The sequence below is a fragment of the Ochotona princeps genome, chromosome 2 (genome assembly GCF_030435755.1).
Source record: "Ochotona princeps isolate mOchPri1 chromosome 2, mOchPri1.hap1, whole genome shotgun sequence".
NCBI classification, from domain to species: Eukaryota; Metazoa; Chordata; class Mammalia; order Lagomorpha; family Ochotonidae; genus Ochotona; species Ochotona princeps.
Window position 1 is genome coordinate 92899609 of NC_080833.1, and position 20614 is coordinate 92920222.

Below are 20614 nucleotides of genomic sequence, written 5' to 3' on the forward strand. Positions count from 1 at the left end.
CCTCAACAGATGAAATGTCTAGATGCAGTTCAGAAAACACTTTTGAAATGGAGCCAGCGATAATTAGAACAAGACTTTTGAAAGACAGAACAAATACAATGACATTGGTGGTCCATTTGTGGATTTCCCTAAAGTTTCCAGGTCCACTGAGCTACCCGTACTGTCCACAGACTGCAAAATACAGTCCCCACATGTTAAAGGGTAGACTCAGATCCTAAACAGCGACCTCTCACCTGGATAGTGTCGTTCCTTTCAATTCTTTGACTAAGAACCTTTTTTTTCTTTCAATTCATTTGAAAAGCAGGGAGAGAGAGAGAGAGAGGAAGAGAGAGAGAGAGAGAGAGAGAGAGAGAGAGAGAGATCTTCCATTGACTCACCAAATAGGCTCAACAACTGAAGCTGGGCAGGAATTCCATGTGAGCCTTCCATTGGTGGCAAAATCTCAAGTGGCTGAGCTATCACCCACTGCGTCTCAGGGCATTAGCCAGGAGTGGATTGGAACTGAAGTACCAGGGACTGGAATCAGCACTCCAGTGTGGGGTAGGAGAGACAACCAAGTAGCAGCTTAACTCACTGTGTCACAACTCGCACCCTATTGTCCCTTACATTTGAACACTCTGATGGCTAATTTTTAAAATCTTGCTTAAATGGCCTCATATATATGTATATGCATATATAGAGGGAGCATGAAGACAGAGTTTTACACGGTGATTCCCATAACATTTTGATTTATGGTCTTCAGAATAGCAGAGAAAATACCTTTGCTAGGGCAGGGATTTCAGTCACAGCAGATTCAGTCTCTCATCAGACACGTGAGCAGGGAAATCCATCAGTGCTCACCGGGCTTCATCCTGACCTTCGCCCTGATCACATATGCAGCCAGAGCATTAATGAAGTGGACGCTGGGGTAGAGGCATTACCAGAAAAGCCAGGACTCAAGACTCATCTTACAATCCGAGAATTGCTATGCAGCATGCCTGGGCCAGGCCCTGAAAGCCTCTGCGCAAATGAGCAGAGAGAGGGTCCTGGAGACCTCACAGTTGGGATAGAACCACACAGCGTGGAAGCAACAGGATGCTGGCTCCCTCGACTGGGGATGCCTAACCCTGGGTACTGCCCACAGAAAGCACACCAAGATGTCAGGCAGTGAATGAGAGGCCCTGACCACAGAGAGGTCACCTCTGTTCTCTAGGGCACCTCACAAGGCCACCTGCTCTGAGGGATCACACAGGGGAGCAAGAAGTCTCAGACACCAACAGTCCTACTTCACTCCCTATGAACCTAGTCACTGCCAAGGTCATGGGTCAGCCAGTTGCCTGAAAGAAGTAATAGACCTAGTGAGTGCAGGGAGTCTGAGACAAGAAGACAGGACACTGATGAAACACGTTGCAGACTTTACTGGGGAGCAGACAGGGTTGTAGCAACAACTACATGAGGGGAACAGGGCTTGAACCCCCCAAGCAATGCTGGTCCTTCAGGGCAGGACTCCAGAAGCCTGGGGATGGACCACCAGGCCAGGGACCCAGTCAGGCTCCTCAGAGCACACACAGCTACTGACAGGCAGACCACAGTAAAGGCACGCGAGGGAACTCCCTGGCATGGGGGTGGGTGGGGAGAGAGGCTGGAGGGTATTTTTGGAACAGGAGGGAGGTAGAGGAAAGAGAAGCAAAAGGCTTTGAGGATAAGAGGGGAGTGAGAGGAAGAAGGAAGTGCTGGGAACACAGGAGGACCAGTTGACCCCAGGGTCCTGGGTAGCAGGCTGACATAGGCTCCTCCTGTCTCCTGGCCTCTCATGGCCCTACTTGTTGCCCCACGTGGCCATCTTGGTGAACACAGGTCTTGGGAGGAAGCGGCTGGACTTCATGTAGGCAGAGATCTTCTCCAGGCCCTGTGAATGGGAACAAGAACAAAGCTCAGGGCCTGTACCCCACTGGAGTACCCACAGCTCCAGGCAGCCCAGGCACAGTGGGACCCCAACAGGAGTCTTCCTGGGGCTGCAGGGCTGGAGCTTGACACAGTATCCCAGATTTCCAGCACTTAAGACTCTGGATGCCAGTATCCCACATCAGGGTGTAAAGGATCTGAGCCCCCGCTGCATTTGTGGTTTCTGCTCCCTGCTCATGTCCCCTTTGAGAGGCAGAAGATGCCTTCAGTGCTTGGGTCTGTGTCAGCCACAAGGGAGACCTGCATTGAGTCCCAGGCTCCTGGATTTGGCCAGGCCATCCCTTCCTGTTGCAGGCACTTAGGGAGAGAAGAAGCAGATGGAAGATCACCTGCTCTGTCTCTGAACCCCGTTCTTTGGATCTCTGCCTTTTAAATAAAAGGAAAACATAAAAATGAACAAACGTTACCGAATCTATGAAGAGGTAGGTTTTGCTACTATCAAACAACCAGGATGACAGCTGAGTAGCAATTTGGGGAGGTCAAGCCATGCACCCAGGCACCCAGAGGGTGACACCCACTCTCCCTCCACCAGCTGTCTGCTACCTCCCTAACTACACTCTGGTCTGGCCGGGTTTCTCTCTGCTCATTCCCCTGTGCCTGGTACTGTCGGGTCCTCGCTCTGCCTGGCGCTGTGCCTCCCACAGAGACTGTCAGTGCACAGGAGGGAAGATAAGGACCCGCCTGGTGTCACCAACAGAATCCGTGGAACTCTGAAAGGAGATATGATGGTGCGAAACAGCAGAGTCTGAAAGCACATGAGACCCTCTGCCAAGGTCCTCCTGCGGGGCACCCACATACACGGCAAACGCAGCACCAGCGCCAGCCCTGGGAGCTCGGTGCTCCCTCTCAGGGACCTGAGGGGTACACGGCTTGCTGGAGACAAGAGGAGTGAGTGTCTTTGACAATGAACTAGATCCCTGCTGTCTCAGCCTTCCCAGTCCAGCCACAGATTCACCACTGAAGGCCCTGCCTCTCCATTGGTACCCTGGGCTAGGAACCCCAGGCTGGACAAGAGCCTGACGTTTGGGCCAGGCATGTTGGTTCAGTGGGTAAATCATTACCTTGTATAAGCTGGATCCCATATGGGCACCTACTTGTTTCCTGGCTGCTCTACTTCCCATCCAGCTCCCTGCTTCTGGCCTTGAAAAGCAGAGGGAATGGGCCAAAGCCACAAGACCCTGCACCAATATGGAAGACCAGGAGGCAGCTCTTAGCTCTGACCACTGCAACTAACTGGGGAGTAAACCAGAGGATGGAAGATCTTTCTTTCTCACTTCCATTTACTCTGTAAATTAGCCTTTCCAAAGAAATAAAATATATCTTACAACAGGAAGCAAAAGAGCCTGAAGCTTTACGTTTTGGCACAAAACTGGGAAAAACATTGCCCACTGACCACAACCCCCAAAGGCTCACAGGGAGCCTAGCACAGCTTCAAAAACCTGTAATAGCTTATTTTATATAGCCTCAGTTTCCTTCTTAGCCAAAGAACAAGGATCCATCTCCTTTCACAACACAAATGTTACAAGGTGATCTCAGTAGCTTTAAGATCAATATTGCAACATGTCCTATAGCAAAGCCAGGGCTAAACAAATGCTACTCCTCTGTATTCTGTATTCTTCTCTTCTCTGTATTCTCTGGCTCTGAGACTAGGGCAGCATCATGGGAAGGGACAGAGAAAAACACAGGGAAGAAGGATGGAGGACGGGGCATTACCTCAAAGCGGGCTAGGAACTCCTGCAGGGTGGGGAACGCATCCAGACACCGCGGCTCAAACACCTGGTTCCTTTCAATGACGTCATAAGCAATGAAATCCACAAAGGTGATCTGCAAGGGAAGTCAGGAACAAGCACTGTGGAAGCTCTGTGTGTGACTCAGGATGAATCCCAACTGCTTTGTCCCTTCCCCTGCTTCCTCTCACCTTGTCCCCTGCAAACCAGGGCCGCTTCCCCAGGAACTGAGCCAGCAGCTTCAGCTTCTCAGGCAGGCCCTCCAGATACTCCGGCTTCAGCGTCTCCTGAGGCCAAAAACACCCAGGAACCCTCAGCTACCCGCTCTCGGCAGGGGCAGCCTGCTCAGGGTGGCACCAGACCCAGAAGGCCATGGGAGTGGGGGTGACAGCTACTTTCCCTGGACCTTGCACTGGCTTTGACACACAGCATCAGCATTCATTACCCTATGTGTGCCTATCACGCCCATCAGTCACAGACACTAAAGTCCCAAGGGACACAGCAGCATCCCTGAATTTGTCAGCGCTGATATCCAAGCAAGCTCTGGCTGAGGGTCAGACACAGAAATGCAGAGAGCTCCCTGGCAGGGACAAGCGCTTCCCCCAGTGAGGGCTGAGACATCAGGCTCCTGTCCAAAGGCCAGGAAGCCACTACAGACTCCCATCTTATCCTTCTGCTTCTCACTGGCTGATTCTGTCTGTTCTAGAAGCAGGTAGCTGGTAGGAACCAATGGGAGAAAGGGCCCAGGTCAGAGCTTAGAGGATAGTGACACAAGATTACCAACCAGTACTGAAGTTCTACCCCAGGGAGTCTACGTTCTATTCCAAGATGGGTGTGCACGCACCCACAGCTTTTATTTGGTGCAGGTGTGAGGTTGATGGGTCACTCCTGGCAGGTGAGGAAACCGTTTGTGGGAGCAGTGCATCAGGAAACTGAATGAGCAAACAGGACCGTGCAGATTGGAATGCCCAAGTCTGTGCACCTGACCCGGACTTTGCCTGACTTGGCACAGAGAGGGCACTCACAAAGTCAGGGCTGTAGCAGAGCGTGGCCAGCAGCATGCGGGTGTCCATCAGCTGGTTCTCCAGAATGTCCACGCGAATCTTCTCCTCTTCTGTCTCCCCACCTGCAGCCCACACACACAGCAGACACCCTCAGCATCCCACCCAGTCAGACCCAGGGCACAGCCACAGCCCCACACTCTCAGCCAGCCCCACTCACACAGGTTGTGCTTGCGGGCAAGGTAGCGCATGATGGCGTTGCTCTGGGTGAGTTTGTGAGTGCCATCAATCAGGTAGGGCAGCTGGGGGAGTGAGGAGGGAAGTCAGCTGGTACCTAGCACCCCCAGTTCTGAGCCAGGACAGACATGAGCCCTGGCACCCTCTGTGCCTGGCCAGTGGCAGGCCCTGGAGACATTCTCTATACAGGAATGAATGAGTTATGACATAAAACCTCATGCTAAAGACTGCAGAGAAGCATGGGTGACAGTGGTCAAGCACAGGTCCTGGTCCTGAATCCTCTCGCCATGGGAAGGATGTGGAGACAGAGATACCTTGCACTCCCCCATCCCACCCAGTCATCTCATCCCCTGTACATACATTGGGGAAGTCCAGGCCCAGCTTGAATTTCTCACTCAGCCACTGGCTTTGGTCATAGTCGGGAGCTGTGGAGAATACCAAGTGAAACAAATCCTCCCCAGTGCATTCTCTTTCCTGGGAACCTCCCAAAGGAGTCAGAGGCAAGACCCCAAAGCTGAGCATGTGGGATGTGAGCCCTCATCTCACAGTCAAGATCTGGGGGAACAGGGAAGAGTGACTGTAAGGGCTCTAAGGCCCGCATTCTAAAGGTTCACCCAAGTCTGAGAAGAGGCCTAAGGAAGAGCCCCCCCATTGTCGCCAAGGCCAGCGCCCTGCCTCGGGAGGCCACGGTGTTCCCTTATGGGACAGGCTCTGCTCCAGGCGGTTGAGTTCTTCACAGATGATCAACAGGTGGCCAGGCAGGGGTTGCCAGGTGACAGCATGCAGTAGGCACAGGTTAGCGCAGGCAGGTGCATTACCGTCCCCCATGGTGTATCTCTTTTCCTCATAGCTGGTGTCCGTGTATTCCAGGAGCAGGCGGATGGCATGAGCCAGCTGGGGGCATTTCCCCAAGCGGAGATCAGACACTGAGTGACCCTGTCTGCTGCCCTCATCTCCAGGTGATTCCCCACCCTCCAGTTCATGCCCTCTTCATCTGCTTTCTCTCAGTCCATCCTCCCCCTTACTCCCCCACCCTGCACCAGACACACAGAGGGCCTACACAGGGAGCTCTGGAGAAGGTTGGACAGGCAGCAGCATATACCAGGTGCTACACCCACTCCGGCTTGGAAAGCCCCTGATGCTCAGCGTCTGTCACCCGCCCTGTGCCACTACCCCGCATGCTCACCCCGCGGATGTCCCAGTAACCCAGCGTTATGGCCATGGTGCAGCTGGTGTGGCAGGCTTAGGGCTCAGGCCTCAGCGCCACGGGCTGGGCTCTATGAGGCTCCGGGCAGGGAGGGGCGGGGCCTGGCTGCCAGCAGCTAGTCCGCTCGCCCCTCCCCGCTCCTTCCCGCCTCGCCCCCCAGACCCACCAATCCGCGATGACCAGTGCAGAGTTATGGCCCCAGAGAGGGAAGAACACCAAAGATCCCCAGCCTCCGGGGTTGGCTGAGCAGGCTCTGTGGGAACAGGCGTTGAAAGCAGGGCCCGGGTTGGCTGTGTGCACAGCGCAGCCCCCAGGCTCCAGTCCAAGGCCATCCTCTGGTGTCTCCCGGGAGTTGGCGGTGCTCTTGACACACGAGCTACACAGGCAGCGCTGACACTGGGTTTCCCGGTTTCTGGGAAGCTCATTCCTGCTGCATCAGGCCAGGAGTCTGCAGGAACAGCTTCAGCAAAAGAATGATCCCCCCAGGACAACCCTTCAGGAAGAGATCAACAGGTGTTCCCTATTTTTCTGTCGGGGTCTCAGGAGACTAAAATCTTGGGGGCTTTGGACATTGGTGTTTTGGCCCAACACCTGTTCATGCTGAAAATCCTAAGCAAGATAGGCATAGAAGGAATATTCTGCAACACAATCAAAGCAATTTATGAAAATCCCAGTGCCAGCATCATACTGAATGGGAAAAGATTGGAAACCTTCCCAGTAAAGTCTGGAACTAGACAGAGGTATCCACTGTCAGCACTACTTTTCAATATAGCATTGGAAGTCCTTGCCAGAGCTATTAGGAATTGGAAAAGAGGAAATGAAATTATCTCTATTTGCAGACGACATGATTCTCTTCACAGGAGAGCCAAAAGACTCAGTCAAGAGACTATTAGAACTCATAAGAGACCTTGGCAGGGTAGCAGGACATAAAATTAATGAACACAAGTCAATGGCACTAGTGTACACAAATAATTCCATGGATGACAAAGAAATTCTAAGTACAGTCCCCTTTAAAATAGAGGACAGGATTCTTAAATACCTAGGAATTAAGCTAACTAAATATGTGAAAGACCCCTATGATGGAAACATTAAAAAAGGAAATAGAAGAAGACCTTGAAAAATGGAGAAACATACCATGTTCCTGGATTGGCAGTATCAACATCATCAAAATGACCATATTACCAAAAGTAATATACAGATTCAACGCAATCCCAATCAAAATTCCAACAACATTCTTATCAGAAATAAAAAAGATGTTACAAAAATTTATCTGAAATCACAAAAAAATACGAATAGCCAAAGCTATCCTGAGAAATAGAAATCAAGCAAGAGGAATCACAATTCCAGACCTCAAGACATACTACAGAGCAGTCGTTATCAAAACAGTCTAGTACTGGTAAAGAAACAGAGAAGAAGATCAATGGAACACAACAGAAACTCCAGAAGAGAGCACATACATATATAGTCAACTAATTTTTGACAAGAAAACTGAAAACGATCCAGGCAAAAAGCCTGGTTTCTTCAACAAATGCTGTTGGGACAACTGGATAGCAGCTTGCAGAATTATGGAGCAAGACCCACACCTGTCACATTCTACAAAAATCAGTTCTAAGTGGTTCAAGAACCTAATCTACACCCAGAAATCATCAAACTATTAAAGGAAAACATAGGAAGCACATTCCAAGTATAGGAACAGGGGAAAACTTCTTAGAAAAGTTGCAAAAAGCAAAAGCAATCAAAGCCAAAATGAGCAAATGGGATTATATCAAACTAAAATGCTTCTGTACAGTGAAGGAAACAATTAACAAAGTGAAGAAACAACCAACAGAATGGGAGAAAAATTTTGCACACTACACAAGTGATAGGGGACTAATAGCCAGGATTTACAAAGAGCTTCAGAAACCCAGGGATAGCAAACAAACAAACAAAAACGAACAAAATCCTGTAATGAAATGGGCAAAGAAAATGAACGGACATTTTTCAAAAGAACAGATTCAGATGGCTAACAGACATATGAAAAGATGCTCAGGCTCCCTAGCCATCAGAGAGATACAAATGAAAACCATGTTGAGGTACTACCTAACTCTAGTCAGACTAGCCTACATTCAAAACTCAACTAACAACACCTGCTGGCGTGCATGTGGGGAGAAAGGCACCCTCCTTCACTGCTGGTGGGAGTGTAGGCTAGTATAACCCTGTGGAAATCAATATGGAGAGTGCTTGGATAATTGCAAATAGATCTGCCATATGACCGAGCTATCCCGCTCCTAGGAATATACCCAATAGAAATGAAATTTGCGAATGAAAGGGGGATATGTAATCCTATATTTGCAGCAGCACAACCTACAATAGCAAAGACATGGAAACAATCCTGATGTGTGTCCAAAGAGTGGTTAAAGAAACTGTGGTACATCTACATGGAATATTATTCAGCTAATAAGAAGAATGAAATTATTCCATTTACAACTAGGTGGTCCCACCTAGAGACCATTAAGCTCAGTGAAATGAGTCAATCACAAAAGAACAAATACCATATATTCTCTCTCATATAAGGAAGCCAACATGGAAAGTGTAACTTTAATAGTCCAATCTGTACTGGGTTTTTTTTTTTTTTTTTTTGATTGATTGTATGCTTTTTTTGGCTGTATCCCATGTGTTTTGATTTGTATATCAGTTTGGTTCCTTCCAATTAATTTCTTTTCTCCAGTCGAATTTATCACGTGCTCATGAATTATACAACGTGTAAACTGTAATATTATTTCAACCCCAAATAGCCTGTATCTCATGCAATAAGATATTGTGATGTATGATCTGCATCAAAAAATTGTAACACCTAATATACTTTCAAAACCCTGTGCTACTCGGAAATGGAGCGGGAGAGCAGAGAAATCTTCCATCTCCTTAGAATGTGTGAGGAAGACGTGAAGTATAACCTCTCGGGAATATATATAACAGGTAACTTACAGACAACAGATTCGAATCAGCATTAGACAACAGTAAAACTACAAAGACATACAGGGGAATCAAGAGCGATCCTAACAACCTCTTAACAGGAGGTCATATGCACAGAGGGGGGGGGGGGAACCCCAGAGTGGAGCTGGGGGACAGGAGGAGGCTTGTATCCCAACCCTGGAGACTCCTGGATCCTCACCAAGGACTATCAGTATGGGCACCAAGGACTACATCCCAACTGCCAAAGAGACCACGGGGAATTGGAGTGCCTTAGGAGGCCGAGAACTCTGAGGTCATCCACCCTCTTTTGGATCTACCACAGGGGATGGAAGAAACCCAAATCCTTCCTCACAGGATCCAAGGTCATCAGAACAACAGCTGGGAACCCTGAGCGGGCTGCAGAAACAGAACTTCTTTCGGGACTAGGGAGAGGAGCTTTCTCTGGTCCTTACTTAGTTCCAACTTTGGATCCCCACCCTCTCTTGCAATGACCATCAGGGTCGCTCCAGAGGCCCCCCCCAACACACACACACACACACACACACGCACACACACGAATAGATAGGCAGAGAACAACAAGGAAAGCTTAGCACCAGACAGGAAATGGTCAGCATGGACTCACACATACCTTACTAGATAGGACACAAAGATTGATTACTCCTCGCTAAGGTATTGAAGATTTCTCTGCACACCCCTCCTAAAACTGTTCTGAACCTCAATTGTTGACATATGCCTTGTTAGAGTTATAACCCAGTTTAGACTATACTAAAATCTGCCAAGTTCGGGCCTGGCGGCGTGGCCTAGTAGCATGGCCTAGTGGCTGAAAGTCCTCACCTTGAACGCGCCCGGGATCCCATACGGTTCTAATCCCGGCAGCTCCACTTCCCATCCAGCTCCCTGCTTGTGGCCTGGAAAAGCAGTCGAGGACAGCCCAAAGCTTTGGGATCCTGCACCCGCATGGGAGACCTGGAAGAGGTTCCTGGTTCCCGGCTTCGGATCAGCGCAGCACCAGCCGTTGCGCTCACTTGTGGAGTGAATCATCGGACGAAAGATCTTCCTCTCTGTCTCTCCTCTCTGTATATCTGACTTTGTAATAAGATAAATAAATCTTTAAAAAAAAATCTGCCAAGTTCAGCGAAAGTATGCTTCAACACTATACTGCTAAATACTAAAATGAAAATAGACATGAGACCATTTTAAGGTGTATAGCGGCTGGTTCTGTGTATAAACTAAAATTGAAATGTCAATGAAGTAGTCACAGGATGTGGTTAAGAACTTGCATTTTATTTTAAACATATTGGTTACTCAATATCATGTAAATTAATTCCATAATGTTGTAAATTGCCGTTGATGTTATGTTGTGGCTTTAAATTAATCGGGATGATATTCTGTCAGCTCTGCCTTCAGACCAGACATGGTCTCGCAAAGAAACTGTTTAATTTACCTGGACAATAAGATGCTGGACTCTATGCTTGGTATACTCTTGCAATGAAAGAATGTTGACTGAATTTGAAATGTAATACAGCAACAAGGTGGAGGAATCCACCATGGGGGGAGGGTACGGGGAGGGGTGGGGGGATTCCCAGAGCCTATGAAACTGTCACATAAAGCAATGTAATTAATAAAACATATATATTTAAAAAAAGAAGAATGAAATTATACTATTTACAACTAGGTGGTCCCAACTAGAGACCATTATGCTCAGTGAAATGGTCAATCAGAAAAGAACAAATACCATATGTTCTCTCTTATATAAGGAAACCAGCATGGAAAGTGTAACTTCAATGATCCGATTCACACTGTTTTTGTTTTTGGCTGCATCCCATGTGTTTTGATGTTTTTTATTTCAGTTTTATTTATTCCGAACACTTTCTTTTCTCTTGTCGAATTCATTGCTGGCTCATGGATTACACGGTGGCATCATTTTTCCCAAGAGACTTTGTATTACCTTTTTGTCACCCATGTGTTGGTTACTCAGTGGCGTGTTTTTCATGGTGCTGTAATTTGTTGTTTTTGTTTTTGGTGTCATTGTTGTTGTTGAGGCTGTTGTTCTAACTCATACCAGTTGTTGACCTTGTTTCATGGCTTCTCAATTATGGAAATGCATAGTGATGGAGTACTGGAGTCTACCATATCCAGATGTGGGGGTATAATGCAACGTGCATCCCTGCTTCCAGATGAAACATGGATTCCCAATGAAACTGTTGGACATGTGTAGACAATGGGATGTTGGACTGTCTGACATTGTCTGCACCAGCAATGTTGGGTGACATTTAAATAAGAGAATGATGGAATTATGATTCCTTATGGAGGACAATACCACTGTAGTAAAATGGGGAAAATCTGTCGGGGTGGGAGTTTGGGGGCAAATCCCAGTCTATACAAAATTGTACTATATATATATATATATATATATATACACACACACACACACACATATGTAATAAGTAAGTAAATAAATAAATCTTTAAAAAGGTAAGAAACTCTCGACTATCTTCAGCCTGGACTGGTTATAGTTGTTACATCTATCTGGGGAATGGAGCAGTGGATGGAAGAAGTATATCTCTGTAATTCTGCCTTTCAAATAAATAAAATAGATCTTAAAAAACACAAACAGAGCTTTTTGGGTGCCACAAGTTCCCATTTTAAAAGTTCTCCAGCAATTGACTGAACCACAGGGAAATAATGGATCAGAGAGCTTCACACAAGGTGATTCAAGGGCAAGAGGACTAGGCGTGATTCATGAGCTGGAAGCAAACACAACAGGAAACAATCAACACAGGATACAAGTGGAAACTTTTCACAAAGCTGCCTGGGGCAGTGAAATTACCAAGGCAGCCTGGTGCTGGGGCAGTTATGCAGCTGCTGGGAGGGGCGCTTTAAGGCCTCTGGGAAAATGAACAGAAGCAGGGTCCATGACAGGGGGACAAACAGTGATGGGGAAAAAAGGGAGTTTTCTCTGTTGTTCCACCAGGCCTGGGACCCACCCCCTAAGACATGCTGAGGGAGCAGTGCCTGCACCCCAGGCAAGGCAGGTCCTTCACAGAAAGGCAGGGGGAGCTGGCAGAGCAGCACAGGCCAGGGTGCAGCTGGGAGCCCCAAGAAGGCAGAGCCTGTGCCCAGCATGATGGTGAGGGTGGGGCTGGGCTAGCAGAGGCACTTTACTGCCCCATGTGGAGGCTCAGACTTTCCAAGGCAAGACCCTGACAGGGGCCTGGAAGGACAGGCAGGAAAGGCCTTGGGGAGGGAGAAGGAAATGGACAGGAGGAAGCACAGAGGAGGGAGTGCTCACTTCTGATCCCTCTGAAGGGCTTTCTCATACTCAGGGTTTCAAGTGGAGTCCTTTGACCTTGAGACTTGAAGCCTGGCCACTGTAGTGGTCAGAAACTGCTTCTGTTTCACACAGAGAGAGTAACCGGCAGGCTCAGTTGGATGGCATGGGAAGCAGGATTAAGTTGTAAAATAAAAAGCTTCAGTTACATGTAGGTATGTTAATGACATCAAAGTCTCACAGCTTACATAGCATTTCTAAAAGTCTGGTGGTTCTGATTTGATATTATTGATCATTATCTTAATAATAAAAACAACGTAGGGCTTTAAAAAAAATGATTTATTTCTATTTGAAAGGCAGAGTTATAGAGAGCCAGATAGAGATAGAGATAGAGAGATAAAGAGATAGATAGATAGATAGATAGATAGAGAATCTTTCATACATTCGTTCACTCCCCAAATAGCTGCAATAATCTGAGCAGAACCAACCCAAAGCCAGGAGCCAGGAGCCAGGAGCTTCTTCTGGGTGTCTCACATTGGTGCAGTGGCCCAAAGACTCCAGTCATCCTTTGCTTTTTTTCCCCAGGCCATCAGCAGGGTTGACCTACTAAGCTACCACACTGGGCCCCAGGAAGTGGCTTTTACCTGCCAAGTAAGGTGCATTCCCCCAACCCCCCTGTCACCCAGGACTTTGAAATACTCTTTAATATGTCCCGCCCATCACGGGCCCCAAAGTCTGGAAGTCTGGAAATATTTACAAAACTTCTGTAATTAAAAAAGAGATCCTGTCTGTGGGGCAGCACCATGGGGCAGTGTGGCAGGCTCTGCATGGCTCAGCTCAGCTCTGGCCGCTGTGAATGGCCTCCCATTCACGGCAGATGGAAAACCACCCTGCCTGTCTGTCCCTCACTCTGTAAAATCTGCATTTCAAATAAAAAATAAATTAATCTTGAAGAAGAAAGCAATCTTTTTTTAAATGCTGTATGAAATGAAAATAAAATCCCTTGTTCACTGCTGGACTGTTATCCAAATTTTAATCATCATGGTTTTTAAAGTCTTTTGTCATCTTCAGTCTGGTTCTTTGGAGACACAGAAAAAATCTAGTAAGTATTTGTAAAAACAGGTTTCTGACAAAGTATCCATCGACTATAATTTTCAAGAACTCTGAGAAACTGACAATCATAACACTGCCACTGGAGATCAAACAGGACACAAAGTGAATCAGAATACTCAGTAAACTAGTGAACCCTTGAGCTTCTGAGTCCCTTTTTCAACTAGTATTGATGAAAGTGCTCCTGCTACACTTCAGGAGTTACTGCAACATGAGTCAGAAGTCAAGGGTTTTTAAGCTCTCATTCTCCAATCAGATTGAGAGCTGTACAGAACAGTTTCCATACATTCAGTTAATTAAGTGGCAGGAGACCAGAAGGGAGCTGCCTGGAGCCCCAAGTTCTCCCTGTAGTTAATCTAAAATAGCACAGTAGGAGGCAGGAGTGGCCTGGTGCCTGGAACTTTTAGAGCCATTTCCATGCTGCTAATTAACTTGAGTGGCCCAAGAGGAGGTGGGGGAGGACAGTCACAAGACCTCCCTTTTCACACAATCACTGTCTGCACTTTCAATAACCTGGCAAGCAGGTGCTAGGGATCAACTGGCTGCACCCCATCACAGTGTCAGTTCTATACTCAAATGCTTTGTCTTCTAGGCTTAAAGATGTTTTTGTAATTTCTGTGGTGTCCAGTGCTTTGTATGGTTTAGCAAACAGAGATAAAAGCACCTGTCTCACACCCTTTGCTGCATCGATCCAAATTTCAAAAACTTTTATGTGTTTTTTGATGATTTTTTTTGAGGCCTGGGTGAGTTCAGTAAGAATATGCTCTTATCATAACAGGATTTAGTTGGAAACATTGACATATCTAGATCACTTATAGAATGCCTTACCTCAAGGTTCCCAGCAGAACAATGAGTAAATAAAGCTGCCATTTCCTGGTAAGCCCCAAAACTTACAAAGATTAGGCACCAACGTTTTAAAAAAAAAAAAATCTAACTCCTTCTTGGATTGACTTTATAAATGAGAGTTTTCCAAACTGAGATTGCTATGTGGCAAAGCAAAATGTTGTTACTGTCCTGAATGCAAGTTGCCGGTCACCCAACCACAACACACCTGCTGTTAGACTGTAGCTCTGCTCATTGTTTTTAATAAAGAAACCTGAGTTTTATGCTCTCACTGATTTGTTTTGTGTTCTGTTTGAGCTTCATGCTTACTGCCTGTCAAAATTCTACAGAAGTACAATTTCCAACAAGACCAGGCTGGCCTAGTATGCTGAAATGATGATTCACACTCATGGGGTACAAGGTAACAATGGGTTCCAGAAAAAATTAGCCTAAAAACTCATCCTTCCAAAACCTCAGTTACTTAAAAAGTGTCTAAAAAGCTCCTGTCACTGGTTCTTGGCTGCGAATCACCTCCTCCAGCAACGTGGGACCAAATCAGAACACAACCTGAACAAGCCTGTCTTAGATGGGGCAAACTTAACCTGGTACAGGATGCCTGATCCCTGATGTCAACAACAAAGGGGAAGGCTATAAAAGTTAAGATAGAGGGCCCGGTGTAATAACCTAGGGGCTAAAGTCCTTGCCTTGCAAGCACCAGGAACCCAATGGATGCCGTTTCTAATTCTGGTGGCCCTGCTTCCCATTCAGCTCCCTGCTTGTGGCCTGGGAAAGGAGTCCAGGACGGCCCAAGGCCTTGGGACCCTGAACCCATGTCCTCAAAATACGCAAATGAAAGTGACCAGTGTATACCTAATGGACCACAATCTGCCCTGCAAGCAAAAGGAACTGGCCTGGAAACTGCTCATGAATGCAACAGTTTGGCACTTAGTGCCTTTGTCCAGACATCTTCCGAGTCTGTGGCTCTTCACAGAACCATGGCACCCCCTCACTGCATGCTATGTACACACAGCCAAGTCATTGCTTCTCTAGGCCTTTCTCTGGGCTACCCAATGACACAAGGCCCCTTCTTCTCAGGTATTCTCCATTTTGGCCCATAATCATCTTGCTAGTAAGGTGACCTCGTCCACGTACTGGTTAGGAATCTCCTGTGTTGCCATTAAAAGTGAATCCACTGAAATGCCTTAGACACTCAGCACAAGTCATGACAAATGCAGGTTCCAATCTTCCATTTCCAGGAGCCCCTCTTCTTCCCTGAGTCAGTTGCATGTGGTTGGAATGAGCTGGCACCCCCATTCCACAGAGGTGGAGTAAAGGATCAACAGTGGGGAATTTGTAACCAGACCAAACACATTTTTCTTCCCATATTCAATGAAAAACAAGCAATTGATTGAGCCTATGACCCAGTAAAGTATCTCTTCCAACAGATAAATAATGCTTGCCTGTGAATTCCAGGCACTGGCCTTGAGAAAGGTGGCTGAAGTTGCAAAGTAATCCTGTTTGTCCCTGGCCAGCATGACTGGGAGTTGAAGTTTATTGCAACACACCATACAGGGGAACAAAGAACAAAGTGAGAATGGGTTTGGGGCTGAGTGGGCTCCATCCAGCGGCATCTAACACAACACCAGGCCTCTTTCAGGTCCCTGCCAGTAACATTTTGTAGCTGCTTAGATAGGGAGGACATTCTGCTACTCCCAACTCATGATAAAGTCCAGCCATCCAGCAAGTTTCCCAGGGAGTTGTGCTGAGGTCCAAGATAGCCACTCTCAGACCTGCAACCTGCTGTAGCACCTGATGCAGCAGCCCAGCCTCCCCTGCTCCCTCTTCCAACATCAGATCATCTACCCTGGCCAAGGACAATCAGTCTGTTTGTGGAGCTTGTTTAACAACGATTGTCCTCACCTGTTGACATAATAAAGTTTCTCTTTCCTTTATTCTCCAACCTGGACCTTATAAATTTGATTTGTCACTAAGGACAGGAACCACACTTACAGTAACAGCGTGACATGCTCAAGCCATGTCCCTGGGCAATAGGCTGATCAAGGGCTCCTTTCATCTGTTTGTTTAAGGTCTAACTTCTGTTTCCGCCTGGGCCATCTTTGTGAATGGAGGACTCAGGAGGAAGCCACGGGATTTCTTGTGGGCAGAGATCTGCTCCAGACCTTGGGAATGGGCATGAGACCAGACATCAGTGTCTGAAGCCTCACTGGGGTGCCTCTAGCCCTAACAATTCCTGGGGTCTCCAGGGTTAGAGCTTGACTCCGTGACCTGGGGATCTACAGTCCTGGTGACCTCAGGGACCTTCAGCCAATGTCTTTGCTTCCTATGAGCTCAGTGAGGGAAACTTTGCACAGAGCAGGTGTGTTGCATGCTTTAGAGGTGATTGTGTAGGCTTAGGAAACCCACTACCCAATCTTGCAAGTTCAGGATCATGTTTCTCAGGATGAAAGTTGAGCTGTGCAGAGGGAAGCTGCGTTCTCTGTGTGCACACAAACCTGGTGCAGTAGCCTCAAATGAACTCTGCTGCTTGTGGACTGTCTGCTGCTCCACCCTCGGCTTCTTCTTCCCAACCTCCAAAGGAAGCTCTGGCTTTCTATCCACACAAGCAGCTGGATTGCTAGGGTTGTCACACAGAGGGTGGATCCTGAACAGGCCAAAGGCAACCAGAACGTGCGACCGAGAGCCCAGATCGCACCCAGCAACTCAGCAAATCCTGCATGAAAGTTGATACAGGGAGATACACCCACAAAACACACCCTGACAGGCCCTATTCCTTGCTCCATAGCAGGAAGTCCCCACCCCTGCACCTGGCACAGGAGCTCAGCCTCTCTGTACACAGCTTGCCTCTCCTCCAACCCAGCCCCTGCACCAGGCCACAGGACAATCAGAGGGCCAAAGGCGTGGTTCTCTCTTGAGGGAAACCCAGAGCCATCTGCACCCAAGATCTTGGGGTGAAAGCAGCAGCGGTCCCCCTGCCACACTCTTCTGCTCCTTTGTGAGAGTTGGGACTAGATAGGCAAGGACCAGGGCCAGGGTTCCTTGGAGTGTCAGATCCTGAGGTGAGGGCACTCACAGGGACAGTAGGTAGGGCAGCCGAGGCTTATGATGGGAAAGAACGTGCACTTCTTCAGGGAGAAGCGGGCCAGGAATTGAAGCTCAGTTGGACCCCGAGATTTGAAGTCTCCAAGATAACGGGCTGTGATTTTCTGGGAGGTGGTCCTGGGTCCTTGGTGAAGACACCTGGTATGCACCCCATGGGCAGTACTGAGCTCTACACAATTGCAAATAAAGGGATTTTAGCTTGCAAGTTCTTTTTCTAGCTTCCCAAAGAGCCTCTTTGGTCTCTTGCCTTAAGATTTCAGAGTCAAAACGAAACAGTCTACAGGAGAATTCTGGAATTTGTCTTTCTCACCTTCCGCAGTGAGCCTTCAGCTGTCTCCTGTATCCCTTCCACAGTCAGCTCTTTCTTAACCTCTAAGATTCCAAGGCAAACCTGAGGCAGAGCTAAAGAGAGAAGTTGAGAAGGCGCATCTCCTGGGGGACCTCAGGGACTGGGGACAGGAAACAGAATCCAGGCTGCTACCCTGCGGGATCACAGCTTCAAATGCCTAAGTCTGTGATAAACGAGGGTTGGCTGGTGTGAAACACTTGACCTTGGATGACACGATGAGCAGAGAGGTGGGTCCAGGCTGTGCTCCTGGCACCCGGATGCTGCCACTCATCCTGCCTGGTCTGCCGGGCCTACAGTTTTTTATCCACCTGCAGTCCCAGCCTGAACTCCTCTTTTTTTCCCTCCACTTTTTAATATTTATTTGGAAAACATGTGTTACAGAGAAAGAAAGAGAGAGAGAAAGTCTTTGGTCCACTGGTTTCATTTTCCAAATAACTGCAATGGCCAGAGCTGAGCTATTCTGAAACTAGGGCTCCCATGTGGTTACAGGGTCCCAAGACTTTGAGCCATCTGCTACTGCTTTCCCAGGCTGTTAGTAGAGACATGGATTAGAACTGGAACTACTAGGACACAAATCAGTGTCCATATGGGATGCCAGTGCCACACGTGGAGAATTAGCCCACTGAACCACCATGCCAAATCATGAGTCATCTTTGCATCTCCCACCTTGCCATATACTGACAAGAAGGGCAGAGCACAGGAATGAAAACCAGGGACCTGCCCCATGTCAGAGATAACACCTGCACCATTAAAGGAGGACAGAGAAGCAGAAGAAGAGAGGAGGGAATGGATCTACGGTTAATTACCTGCAGATAGAGACCTGTAACAGGGTAGCTGTTGCACTCAAACTCAGTACCAGTGACAAACCTGGGACTACAGTGCCTTCCTTAACTGGGGTTTGTTTGCACCCACGTGGGAGTCCCGGAAGCAGCTCTAAGTTCTGACTTCAGGCCGGACCGACTCAGTTTCAACCTCTTTGGCTACTTGGGCTTGAACCAGGAGATAGAAGATCTCTCTTCATCTCTACTCTCCCTATTCTGCCTTTCAAATAAAAGTAAATACTGAGAGAGAGAGAGAGAGAGATTTCCATCCTCTTTTTCAAGTTTCTGATGCCTGCAAAGGTCAAGTTGGTGCTGAAGCCAGCAGTCTGGAGCTTTATTTGCATCTTTCATGTGGGTAACAAGGACCCAAACACTTGAGCAAATCTGTTCCTGCTTTCCCCAGGCCTTCGGCAGGGAGCTGATCAGAAGCAGAGTGCATCACAGGCACCAGTGTTAACAGCTATGCCAACCCAAAACCACTTAATTATTGCTGCTTAAAAAAAACTTTTTAAAAGATTTATTTATTTTAATTGGAAAGGCAGATCAGATTTACAGAGAAGGAGACACAGAGAGAAAGACATTCCATCCAATGGTCGCTCTTTAAATGGCCACAATCGCTGGAGCTGAGGCAATCCAAAGCCAGGATCTAGGAACTTCTTCTGCATCTCCAATGTAGGTGCATGATTCCAAGAGTTTGTGCCATTCTCTACTGTTTTCACAGGCCATAAGCAGGGAGCTGGATGGGAAGTGGAGCAGTTGAGACACAAAACAGTACCTATGTGGGATCCTGCTTCTTGCAAAGTGAGGATTTAAGTGTTGACCCATTGCACTGGGCCCAATTGTTGTTACTCTCTCTTTTTAAAATTTATTTTAAAAAAGGCACATATACAGAGAGAGAGAGGGAGAGAGAAAGAGAGAGAAAGAGAGAGAAACGACAGAGAAAACAATCTTCCATCTGCTGGTTTACTCCCCGGGTGGCTACAATGGCAAGAGCTGAGCCTATCCAAAGCCAGGAGCCTCTTCTGGGCTTCCCACACTGGTGCAAGGTCCCAAGGCTTTGGGCCATCCTCCGCTGCTTTTCCAGGCTACAAGTAAGGAGCCAGATGGGAAGTAGAGCAGGTAGGACATAAACAGGTACCCACATGGGATCTTGGCAGTTGCAAGGACTTAGCCACTAGGCTTCTGTACAGGGCCCTATTGTTAATTTTCTGAGTCCAGCAGTATAGTTGGGGAGTCCCCCAAAAAACCTTGTCTGGGATGACCTCAGGCTTGATTCTTGTGTATGCCAGCCAGTGCAGGGTCAGGTTTGGTCTGTCACTTGCATTAGCTAATGCACATATCAATAGATACAATTTGGTCAGTTTTGCCTTAGCCCAATATCTCACCAGAAAAGATAGGTGCTAAGACTCAGCCAGGCCAGCCCACTGCAGACCCCAGTTCTCATACATACCAGCAGGTGGTGCAGCCTAGTTGGGGTGACCTGCAATAACCCCTACCACATCTGCCCCCAGCCCTGGTTTTTGTGCTTGCCTACCTCTGCTACAGGCTAACCCAGCCCAGCCTACATTCTGTCTAGATTTCATGATACCCATGGCTGCTTTGGCTTAGCTCAGACCGACCCACCCATAGACCTAGCTCTCACACTTGCTGATAGGTGCCACCACTTTGTACAACTTGGTCTGCCCCCAGAACTGGTTTCATGCTCACCAGTGATAGGTATATCCCAGCAGGGGAATGCCCACAGTTTCTCTGCTAAGCAGTCACACAGCCCTGGATCTTGCTCCTGCCAGGGGCTACTGCAGTCCAGCTTGACATGACCAGTCCTGGCACTTGCCAGCTGGTGCTGTGGCCTAGTCTGGCTGGCCCACACCCAGTCCCAATTCTTATACTCATCAATGGAAGCAGCAGCTCAGCAAGGAAGTTCCTGAAGTTCCCCTAAAAAGACTGGTGTCAGTCTTGGGGTTTGTGCATACCGATAGATGTTGCAGCCCAATCTGAGATGACCCACCCCAGGCTCAGCATTTGCCAGTAGGTGTTACAACCTGGCTCAGCC

The 20614-nt window shown here is 47.9% G+C and overlaps 1 protein-coding gene across 4 annotated transcripts in view; it reads right to left on the reverse strand.

Annotated features, from left to right (window-relative positions):
• The window catches only part of LOC101522940 (glutathione S-transferase Mu 2), a 104647-nt gene that overhangs the window by 62369 nt on the left and 21664 nt on the right, over positions 1-20614 (reverse strand). Inside the window, exons 1-8 of one of the 4 annotated variants that reach the window (XM_004581956.3) lie at positions 6096-6199; positions 5728-5803; positions 5270-5334; positions 4893-4974; positions 4697-4797; positions 3863-3958; positions 3658-3768; positions 1745-1888 (exon numbers count right to left, since the gene is read on the reverse strand). The exons of 2 other annotated variants lie outside the window; for them this stretch is intronic. In XM_004581956.3, the coding sequence (XP_004582013.2) occupies positions 1799-1888; positions 3658-3768; positions 3863-3958; positions 4697-4797; positions 4893-4974; positions 5270-5334; positions 5728-5803; positions 6096-6131 (657 nt within the window). In that variant the 5' untranslated portion in view covers positions 6132-6199 and the 3' untranslated portion in view covers positions 1745-1798. Of the gene's footprint in view, positions 1-1744; positions 1889-3657; positions 3769-3862; positions 3959-4696; positions 4798-4892; positions 4975-5269; positions 5335-5727; positions 5804-6095; positions 6200-20614 lie in introns of those variants that run through there. One more of the 4 variants, XM_058660000.1, reaches the window with a different exon arrangement.